Source organism: Saccostrea cucullata, unplaced genomic scaffold (assembly GCF_032062105.1).
Source record: "Saccostrea cucullata isolate Sc308-1 unplaced genomic scaffold, CSIRO_AGI_Scuc_v1 ctg17146, whole genome shotgun sequence".
Lineage (NCBI taxonomy): Eukaryota > Metazoa > Mollusca > Bivalvia > Ostreida > Ostreidae > Saccostrea > Saccostrea cuccullata.
The window spans coordinates 1-11,837 of NW_026938326.1; the positions used below are offsets into that span (position 1 = coordinate 1).

At 35.8% G+C, this 11,837-nt stretch overlaps 2 protein-coding genes across 2 annotated transcripts; both read left to right on the top strand.

Annotated features, from left to right (window-relative positions):
* The first annotated feature begins 5,025 nt into the window (after window positions 1–5,025).
* Window positions 5,026–6,314, top strand: LOC134249974 (uncharacterized). Its single transcript, XM_062732314.1, has one exon. The coding sequence runs from the start codon at window positions 5,244–5,246 to the stop codon at window positions 6,297–6,299; it is 1,056 nt and encodes a 351-aa protein (XP_062588298.1). The 5' UTR covers window positions 5,026–5,243; the 3' UTR covers window positions 6,300–6,314.
* Window positions 6,315–7,122: 808 nt separating this feature from the next.
* Window positions 7,123–7,920, top strand: LOC134249973 (uncharacterized). Its single transcript, XM_062732313.1, has one exon. The coding sequence runs from the start codon at window positions 7,123–7,125 to the stop codon at window positions 7,918–7,920; it is 798 nt and encodes a 265-aa protein (XP_062588297.1).
* Window positions 7,921–11,837: the final 3,917 nt, after the last annotated feature.

The window sequence follows — 11,837 nt, forward strand, 5'->3', positions numbered from 1 at the left end:
GAAGATAAAAAGCAAAATATGAGTAATTTTTGTCTCTTTTAAGCGTTATAATTTTTTAACCCTATATAGCGCCATACTGAATAGAGAAATCGAAAAAAAAAAACAGATGTGCACAACTTCAATCCTTCTTTTATCTAAAATCAGTAGAATTTTTGCTCCAGCTTTAGCCGTCTCTGAGCCTGTGTCTGGAAACGAAAGCCTATAAATTTTCGTGTAAAGGGAAATAACTCAGGACCGGAAGTGACTTTTTAAAATTTTAGAGGCCATTCTGATAGAATTTAGTAACTACCAGTATCTCTGAAAATTTGAGCAAATTCCATTTAGTAATGAGTGAGATATGAAGCTTGAAAGTTGGCGTCTAGGAAGTAGAAGAAAAAAAAAGAATAATAATCTTTGGAAACGGAAGACCTTAATTACTCCATATAACCAATGAAATCAACAGTTACTAAGAATTAACTGAGGAGTCTGGTAAGGTATTATTTCTGTGACCACCCTCTCGATTGGTTGACACCCCCTTTGGTTGCTTTCCAGGGGTAAACATTGTCTGCTTACCGATAACACCATGACCACTATGTACTGTTCAGGTACAAAAAAAAATTCCACATTCTCAATTATTGCTTAGACTTTTGTCTGGAAATGTTAGTAAAAAGGAGACGATAGGGTGCAGTGTACTTAGAAACAATATGCTGGTCACCTTATTAAATTTGTGAAATGCTGAATGAGCGAGATTTTCAAAACTCTAGCTTCATCAACAAAGTAGTAGGTATGCAGAAAGTCAATAAAGACACAAAAACAAAAAGTTCTCAAATATTTTTTGTGTCGGATTTTGTGGTGTCATAACCAACCTTCTCAAAAAAAAATTAACATTTTGTTTTTTTTTTTACAAAAAAAAATCTACCTGTTGTGTTATTATATTTTGCTATATCCAAATGGGTATATTTTTTTCTCGTAAATGGTAAGGGAAGTTACTCAAATATTCTAACAGTTATAGGTCACAGATATTTTGGATTTCATTTGTGCTCCTTTTCATCTGAATTTCAAACTTAACATAAAAATACGTATCACAAACTGCAAATGCTGTAAAATCTGAAAGAGTCTGTTGCCGACTTTTTCAATTTATAAAAGAATTTCGTCCTCATTCAAGCGGTGTCGTTTTTCTCGATAAATCATTTCCTAGGAATTAACACAGTTACGGCATTTCCTAGAAACGAAAGTAAAAAATACGTCAGGAACGTTATAGACAGCTTGTTTCAGGAAAATATCTATTAAAGTAGAACTATTTAATTATTCATTCAAAAAGTAGTCTGTAAGCTGGAAAGACAGCAAAGATAGCTCCGGCTGCTTGGTGCACGCGAACTCTAGATTTTATTGATGCAGTAGTTATCAAAACAATTTTTTATTCAATCGGAATCAAGTTTTTTATGAAAATTTTAAATGATATTGTTATGAATTTAAATATAACTCATGAAAAATGAAAAGAAACATGTTAATATAAACCAAAACAAATCTTTTTATTTTGTTATTCTGTATCTCTCATTTGGATAAAAATCGACGAACGATAACGACAGCAGACAACTTTGGAATTTATTATGTATTGTAAAGAGAATTTGGCTAAGACGGCATTTGCAATGACAGATGAAAGAGGGTTTAGGAGCAAATATTGTGAATATTAGTATTTTCTTTTATTCATACGGAGTTAGATTTTATAAAACAGGTACAATGTATGTTCATTTATTTTCATCGATTTTTTTTTCTCTCGAAGACCGTCTGTTATATAATTTTTCGCATCCCGGTCGATCTTTCCTCTGTAATTCGTGACAAAAAAATGCCGTAGAAAAACAGTTATCTGGATATTTCTAAAGATAAGATTTGAACAGATCGAAATCTTGCCTTCTAAAATACTTGGAAGATGCTGTAGAATCCCTTTAAGGGGGACATATGTCGTTCTACGTCAAAGCAGCGTTTTGTGACGTTACAATATCAACGTTTGTTTTACCTGTTGATTTTTGCACTGTTATATTAGCCCCTTCATGCATATGATAAATGTGGTACATGTACTAAATTTTTGCAGGGGAAAATAACAACGTTTGGCAAAGTTTTCTTTTGACAGATAATTAAATGACATATATTAAACAATTACTTTTACGTCATATTTTACCAAACTATATTATTTTGTCCTACAAAAGAGAAGTACGGCAGTTACCATGAAACAGTCTAAAGGCATTGTTAATAATCAAAAACATACACAATTTACAAAAAGAAAATCTCTACATCATGAATAAGTTTTTTTTTATTAATTGAGATTGTTAATATTAGAATTCTTTTCATTCGATTGATAATTCATAACAAGAACACCTCGATGGTATGCTGATGTATAGGTGCAAAAAGATAAGATTTAATTCAGCAAAGAAAGTGGCCTAAATCAGTTTTTTATTCAGATGTTTGTCAGTACTTACTTACCTTTTTTGTGCAGAAAGGTTAATATTTTTGACACAAGAGTACGAAAAAAAAACTTTATATTTCTCGTTTATTTTATCATAAAGGTATACTTTTTTCCTTGTTAAAATAAAGAGATAAATCATTTTGAATAGTTTGTTAAGTTGTTAATTATTTGAAAGCTTAACTTCCTTAACAAACCTGCGTGAATATTCCATATATGTACATCTGAAATTTTGTATTCAATTATTTTTGACGAACTTTAAAATAATATTATGAACAAAGTTTAACTTGTCAAGTTTCGAGTTTTAAATAAAGTCAAACAAATGAAACATTCAATTAAAAAAAAAATAAATAAATGCCTTATGACATAATGATAATAATAGCCGAATCACCAATCTTATATTTGTTTTAAGGGGCAGTCTTCCAAGAAAAAAAGCAGTGTTGTTTTAATAAGCGACATGTCGAATATGACGGATATCTAATATTTTGTATAAAAAAAATTTAAAGGATCAGAGGTCAGATGTAGGTATTAATTAGCTACATCAAATGATAATTAAAAGATTCTGCAAAAGATTGGAATTTTTGTTTAAGTGCATAAGAAATAAAAAAAAATGTACTCAAGATCAGAATAATAGTTATCAAAATTCAAAGTAAATTAAAAATAATTATGGCAATTTTTTAAAGAACAAATATGGTGATGAACGACTTCAGGCATAATTAATGATTGTTTTTAAATTTTGTGTGAGTTATTGATGTGTGAATCACACAGACTTGTCACGTAGGCATATTTCATGACGCGCTTCATGAAAATCATGCCTAAGTGCGAGTCTGTGTGATTCACACACTAATAATCCACACAAAACTTAAAAACATTCCTTATATTTACATTTTACATGTTTGGAAGCAACTAAAATATATCAAAATTTGAATTTCTCGCAGCCCTATATCGTTGCATTTTACTAACGCTGCAGCCTTATTTTGACGTCACGTTAACGCACGTTTCTCCGTGTACATTTATACGCGTGAGTATACACAAAAATGGTTTTCAAATCAATTTCACAGTTTGCTAAGTAGAAAAACACGGAGAATGTAAATATTAAAGAGTTGAAAGATAACCGTGTTTCCCCGATTTGGGGGGATCAATGTTATTTTTTGGTACCCGGTACTTTTTTCAAAAATTAAATAAAGCTGAAAGACAGGGTCGTGTATGTAAGGCAAACATTTTTTTATTTAAAAAAACTACAAAAATGAAGAAAACAATCCAGTCACAAATGAAAGAAAAAAAAATCTTCAAATACTGTACGCGTACTTAAAAAAGGGGGTTTCATATCGTAGCGGCTGTGGCGCGAAAAAGAAGCTAAGAAATCAATTACTAAGAAAAAACAAGGCATGAACATGTGTAGCGCTTACGATTCATGATTACGTTTACAACTCCTTACTTCTTGATTCCGCTAACACCCAGTCCATATACATGTACAGTAAACATGTATATTGTACTAATCCCAAAAAGGTGAGATTACATGTACCTTGCCCCTTTCCATCTTTTACTCCTTTCATTATAATTATAAACATTACTAATGAATGTTTAATTTAATAAAGAGTGAAAAATAAACCGTGACTGTCTTGGATGGATTTTATACCGGTTGAGTAACATCTGTACTTCCCAACACCTCTCAAACGCTTGGGTCAGGGAAGGTCCTGAGATTTAGAAGGAATTTGGAATTGATTGAAATCGAGTAATCTTATAAAATAAAATGCTGACTTGAATCTTTCTCATCCAGCTCAAGGATTATAAGAGTTATTCCACTGTGTGTCCTCTCACTGAAATAGTCACGATCCCGGTTTATAGAACAAAGTCATGCTTAGCCAAATGTCAATCTGGATTCTGCCTCCTCAAACTTTGGTAGTTGAGGTTTAACAAAAATGTTTTAAGGCCGGAGTCAAGAATGAGATTGGTCCTTTTATAATAAACATGTATCAATGAGGTCAAAAAATAAGTTAGTGTATTTAAAAAATAATTTCTCTTTATTTTTTCTATTGTCCAGAATCACAATATTATTAAAGTTTTCTTTCATCGAACACCTAGATTGATCTAAATCATTGGATAGTGAGAAATTGTCTATACCCGTATATGATTGGGTCACACATTACCGTTATGCTTATAAAAAGACCTCAACATTCAATGAAAAATGATTGCAGATTAATTTAAAACTAGTAAAAATATTAAATTTTATCAACTGATGATGATTTTACCATATTTTACCATATTAAAGTACATGTAATTGAAAACCAAAAAAAGTCATCTATTAAACGGTATCTAATTAAATATAATTTCACTTACTCACCAGAAGAACTACAGAATTAACATGACGCATTACACTGCAAAAACCAGAATTTAAGTCTTCGGGAACGGAGGAAGCGTTAATTTTTTAATGGATAATAATGAAATTTTGGAAATTGTCAACTCTATTAATTACTTGGGACTATTTTTAAACAATAACGGTTAATAGGATTTAACTCATTTAAGTTAAATCGGTTTATCAAAGCTAAATAGCGTTAATGTCTTTTTTGGGGTTTGTCGGGTTTTTAGCCACCTGTAGCTCTGCAGCAGGGATAAGCGTGAAATGTGACGTCACGGCCACCCTGCAGTCTCCCTGCATATCTTGACTTGTACGGTGTAGCATTCAGCACGTGGAAGTTCATCAAAAGGAAGGACTGTGTTTTTGTGTAAAAGTATTGCACGTTTTTCTGTCCACTGCTACTTAGACTGGATTTAGTTGTTAATTTATTCAAAACAAAACAAAATGCCGAAGAGGAAGGCCACTTCGTCTTCCGTAGTTTCTGAGACACCGGCACAGGATAGGCCCAGATCACGCAAGAGACCCCAGACGCAGACCGAGGCCAGGGAAAGTCACGTCCCCATGTCGTCTCGGACACAGATGCCCAACGAAGGACAACCCGGTACACCAGCAATTCTGACTGACGCTCAGATGAGGGCTATAACAGACGCAATATCGGCGGGGCTAGCCGACAGGGGACCTCAACCGTCACCTATTCCTGTCGTAGTCACGGATCCTCCTGTTGGTGACCAAAACGGGCAAGGTAATGATGTTTTTGATTCAATTTGTTCAGATTTTTCGGAGGTGAATGAACATCATACAGGGCTTGTGCCCAGTTATAGTTTTGAGCTGGGATGTAATGTCTCTAATAAGATCAAAGTTCAAATTTCAAGCGGGCAGTACGTAAATCTAGCAAAATTGGCGACTAATTTCTCAGACCCGGATGACGAAACGCAGTACTTTTCATTTAAAGAGGGCAATCTGGCAATGACCCCAAAGAACAAGGTCAAGGCTATTACGGATATCCAAGTCTGGACAAATCTTTTTCTTGTATATTCGTCTATTTATGTGACTGCACACCCAGAATGCGCCACTGCCCTATTAAAATATATGCACACAATCCGTTTAGGTGCTAGTAGGTCATCGGGACTTGGTTGGCGTGATTATGATATCCAATTTCGCCTAAGAAAAGGGCAGAACCCCAACATTTCTTTTGCTAACGTTGACCAGGAATTATGGTTGTTGTATATGCAGCCCCCTGCAACACCCAACAATTATTACACCAAAGATCAAGGAAACAAATGCTATGATTTTAATTTTCGGGGTTCTTGTCAAAAAAGACCATGTTTTTATAAGCATCTATGCATGCGTTGTTCACTCAACCATCCGTCTATCAAATGTTCATTAAATTTACCTGCAAATCGTTTCAGCTTTAAGCCCACAGTTCAACAGTCATCTGGACGGGCCTACTCGGCAACAGCCACAAACAATGCAAGACCAGTGCAGCCATTTAGACATTAGTAACAGAGCTACTACCCCTATTCAGATTTCCCAATTAGACAATTATTTAAGTTTTTACCCAGACCAACACACAGCAGCCGAATTATTGCAGGGGTTTTCACAAGGTTTTAAACTCGGTTACAAAGGTCCGAGACAAGCAACAGATTGTCACAACCTCAGATCATTAGAGGGCCTAGAGCATGAAGCAATAAAACTAATTAATAAAGAAATTTGTTTAGGCAGGGTGGCGGGACCTTTTCCTTCTACACCTTTAGTTAACCTTAGGCTATCACCAGTAGGTCTAGTGCCCAAGAAGGACGGATCTTTTAGACTTATTCATCATTTGTCATATCCAGCAGGGTCTAGTGTTAATGACTTCATTGATAAAGATGATTGTTCTGTAAATTATACGTCCTTTGATGTCGCCCTTGATATGTTGGCTAAGTTGGGGAGGGGAGCTTTGATTGCACGTTTGGACATAAAAAGCGCATTTAGACTTTTACCTATACATCCTGATGAATTTGAATTGTTAGGTTTTAAAGTCCAAGGTAAAGTTTACATTGATATGTGTTTACCTTTTGGCTGTGCAATAAGCTGCGCAAAGTTTGAAAAATTTTCAACATTTTTAGAGTGGGCCCTTAGGGAAAAGTCTGGAAGTAGTAACGTCGTACATTATTTAGATGACTTTTTGTTAGCTGGACAAGCAGGCACTCAGGACTGTGCAAATCTTATGTCATGCTTTAGCTCAATTTGCTCAGACCTAGGTGTTCCATTAGCTCAAGAAAAAACAATAGGTCCTACTCCAGTTTTGACTTTTCTTGGGTTAGAAATTGATACTATTAACATGACAATAAAAATTCCACAGGAAAAATTGTGTCAACTTAAGACTGAGTTAAATGCTATGTTGGATAAAAAGAAGGCTACCCTCACAGAATTACAGAAACTAACAGGGTTGCTAAATTTTTGTGTTAGGGCTATACCATCAGGTAGGGCATTTGTTCGTAGACTGTATGACGCTACTCGTGGCTTGACAAAGCCTTATCATCGACGTAGAGTTTCAGCTGAGATGAAAAAAGACATTCACACATGGCTGTTATTTCTAGATTTATTTAATGGGGTGACTTCTTATCAGACAGTCGACTGGACTGCAGACTTCGACCTTCAGTTATTCACAGATAGTGCTGGTCATGCAGACTTGGGGTGTGGGGCCATCTTTGAGTCTCATTGGGCTTACATGGTGTGGCCACAGAAATGGAGGCATTCAAATATTTTTAAGCAGGTCACATTTTTAGAGTTAGTACCTATTGTTATGGCATTTACCATTTGGGGTGAGAAATTTCAAGGGAAAAAGGTCATTTTACATACTGACAACAAAGCCCTAGTATCAATATTGAATTCCAAGACATCAAAATCTAAGCAAATCATGCAATTACTTAGACCTTTAGTATTACAAGGATTGTTGCATAACATTCTCTTTAGGGGGGAACATATAGATGGTGTAAAAAATGTTAAAGCTGACTCTCTTTCCCGACAGCAATGGTCAAGATTCAAAGAGTCCTTTCCGGATGCCGACAAGCAGCAAACGGAGGTACCCCTCACATTTCAGCAACAGATCTACAGCATAGATCTCAAGTCCTGTTAAATCAGTCCTTAGCAGATAATACCAAAAAATTGTACAGCTCAGCGATAAACATGTTCAATGCATTTAGAACGAGTTACAACCATCAGATATCCTGGCCCCGCAATTCATTGCATTTTTGTCACTTCGTCATTACAGCTCTAGTACAGTTAAATCATATTTAGCAGCAATTTCTTACTATTGTAAAATATCAGGCATTCCCGACACAACACAGTCTTTTGTTGTTCAGAAAACACTGTCAGGCCTTTGTCGCTCCAAGAAACAGTTAGACAATCGCAAACCCATTACTAAGGATATACTACACAGAATGCTTGACAGACTTCCGGTAGTCTGTTCGTCACACTATGAAGCTACCCTTTTCTCAGCTATTTTCACAACTGCATTTTTTGGGTACTTTAGAATGGGGGAGCTTGTCCAAAACAGCCGTAGGGAAGTAGGACATGCTATCCAAATTCAGGATGTTAAGTATTCAAAATCAAGTGACCGCATTCAAATTTATCTTGGTCATTTAAAGACTGACCAGGAGGGCAAGGGTGCAGTCATAAACTTAATTCCAACATCTATGATTATATGCCCAGTTCAGTCACTTAAAACATTTATAAGAGTTAGACCACTGCAACTTGGCTCTTTCTTTTGCCATGCCGATGGCACCCCAGTTACAAGATATCAGGTTATGTCAGTATTTTCAATGCTTATTGCCGATTTAGGGCTAGATACCCAAGCATACAAGACACACTCATTTCGTATAGGGGCAGCTACAGAAGCTTGGGTTCAAGGCAAAGGGGAGGATCAAATTGCAAAAGGGGGCAGGTGGAAATCTAGATGTCTGTATAAATATATAAGGTGTTAACTAGGATAACCTGTTTCATCGGAGTGTTAGTATGTTATAACGGGGCAGACTTATTATAATCATTTTTCTAGTCCTTAATAACGAATTCTATATGTCATTGTAGATCACAAGAGAATTTGGATTGTAGGATCCTCAATAGTTAAGCATGCCTTTTTGCATGCCCGCTCCTCCTCATTTGGGTCAAATCTCCAGTTAATTAGACACAATGCTTCAGTATTTTGGCAAGGGAAGGGGGGTATGAAATGGAACCAAGTCTACACCAAAGTCCGGACTCTATTGAAAATTGAGGACCCACCTCACTTTCTTGTAATACACTGTGGGGGGAATGATATTGGTCAAGACGGTAAGTGCGTAATGCTTCGCAATAGTATTAAAAGAGGTCTGATAAAAATACAGAAGCTGTTACCCTAAACTACATTAGTCTGGTCGCAAGTATTACCCAGGCTACACTGGCGTGGGGAAGTGGACCATACGGCTTTAGAGCGGGCTAGAGTACGTCTAAATAGTTTTGTAGCAACACACATCCTTAAACTCGGGGGGAAGTATATTAGATACCCGGAGCTCAGATATGCATGTCCAAATCTCTTTAAAGACCAAGTTCACCTTAACTTCTTGGGCAATAGTCTGTTTCTTCATAGAATACAGCAATCATTGCAATATTTCTTAACCAATCCTGAAATATCAGTAACCCCAAAGGTAGGCGATCATGGACCATGGCTGCATTATTTCTGAGGTCAAAATCTTGATGAAATATACTACAGAATTGGTTAATATCACATCAATTTGAAAAAGGAAGTATATGTATATCAGTGATATTTTTATTACGATATGTTGTTTATTATGATTTTGGTTTAAATTAGCGCAGTTAGGGCATGTATTGGGTAGCAAGTTTTCTCTTTTAGATAGTTAGGATATTATTATTGTTATTAATGTATGCTGCCTCCCCCCGGTTTTATCAGTTTGCTTTTGCTAGGAGGCTGTATTATTAGCAAAATTGTTGCTTGCTCAGACAAAGTAAATTGTTGTTGGTCTACATTTGAACTTGTGGTATGGTATGGCAATAATGTGTCACTTTGTCTGTTTTTAAGTAAAATTGTCGCGGGTTTTCATATGCGTGTGGTGTTCACTGATTGATGTTGTGACACGATTTTATTTTGGGGAGAATTGCTTGTCCCCAGTTGCATTTTGTGTGATTGAGTTCACTGATTGATGACGTGACATAAATTTTCTTTTGGGAGATTGATTAGCTCCCATTTTTCATTTTGTGTTTTGGCATTCACTGATTGATGATGTGATGCAAATTTTTGTTTTGGGGAGTATGTTTGGCTCCCATTTGCAATTTGTATGTTTGTATTCACTGATTGATGATGTGATGCCAATTTTTGTTTTGGGGAGTATGTTTGGCTCCCATTTGCAATTTGTATGTTTGTGTTCACTGATTGATGATGTGACGCAAATTTTTGTTTTGGGGAGATTGTTTGGCATCCATTTCTTAGTCGTGGTTTGGTGTTCACCGATTGATGACGTGACACTGTCTTTGTTGGGATGCCCTAATAAAGCAACGTGTTGCTGGCTCCCTTTTGTGTTGCCGCAAAGTGTTCACTGATTGATGACCTGGTCACAGCGTTTCGTTTTTGTTTAGTAGCCCTATAGGTAGTCGTTTTGGTTCAGGGGTTCATAGGCTATGTTTGCTAACATTTTCATCATGTGAGAGTTTTGGTGTGTAATTTTTAGGGGGTTAGCTCTACTGGTGGCGCAGACTATGCAGCTGCTGCATAGTCTAGTGGCGGATATTCAGCTTACCAGTAGTGCTCACCTAGACTTTTCAATTAAATTTATTCAAAAGCATTAAAGAACATGATCATTAATTTAATATCCGGGTGTTCATCTGTTCCCAGGGTTCACCTTGGAACTGTGTCTTTTTTGTACTTGCAATAATTATGAGTGCAGCCGTGGCCATTACCGCCAATAAACCATTATAAAGCTTGAAATATGTGTCAGTTTTCTTCTTAAGTTGAATTTGATATTGCATCCTAGTAAGCAAGTTTTGTCTTTGATAATAGGATTTAACTCATTTAAGTTAAATCGGTTTATCAAAGCTAAATAGCGTTAATGTCTTTTTTGGGGTTTGTCGGGTTTTTAGCCACCTGTAGCTCTGCAGCAGGGATAAGCGTGAAATGTGACGTCACGGCCACCCTGCAGTCTCCCTGCATATCTTGACTTGTACGGTGTAGCATTCAGCACGTGGAAGTTCACCCACCCAACCCTCCCATAAAATGGTGTTAGCTTCAAATTAAGTGTATTTATTTTCCAAGTGTCTTTTGCTGCTTCGTTTTTGTGTATTTTTCAGGTAAAACCCTACCATGAGAGCCAACCCCTCCGTCGCGGCTGCTGATCCCTAGAGTGGGCGGATATTCAGCTTACCAGTAGTGCTCACCTAGACTTTTCAATTAAATTTATTCAAAAGCATTAAAGAACATGATCATTAATTTAATATCCGGGTGTTCATCTGTTCCCAGGGTTCACCTTGGAACTGTGTCTTTTTTGTACTTGCAATAATTATGAGTGCAGCCGTGGCCATTACCGCCAATAAACCATTATAAAGCTTGAAATATGTGTCAGTTTTCTTCTTAAGTTGAATTTGAGATTGCACCCTAGTAAGCAAGTTTTGTCTTTGATAATTCAATGTTAGGCAAAAGTAATACATTGTAAGTTGAACAACAAAATACTTTTATCTCAACTCTTTGATACATGTACATAACTATGTTGTTAGTGCACTAATATGGAAGCTGGGGTTTTAAATAATCTCTGAAAATTAAAAGACTGCATTTATCATTTTGTAAAATTAATCTTTATGTTAGGCGAAAAACATGCAATAACAGGATTAAAAGAAAGAAAGAGCGATATCACAAATAATAAAATTGAAAGTAAAAATCATAAATTTGGGTGTAAATTATTATAAAGAAAAAAAAACTGCAGTTTAATTAATTGAGAAGTTAATTATTTAATAGTTTTCTTGAAATAAGTACATTGTATTTTCTAAGTATTTTCTGTGTATTTAATTCATTGC

Excerpts from the sequence above, each read along its gene's own strand:
- LOC134249974 (XM_062732314.1), top strand. The coding sequence starts at position 5,244 with ATGCCGAAGAGGAAGGCCACTTCGTCTTCCGTAGTTTCTGAGACACCG.
- LOC134249973 (XM_062732313.1), top strand. The coding sequence starts at position 7,123 with ATGACAATAAAAATTCCACAGGAAAAATTGTGTCAACTTAAGACTGAG.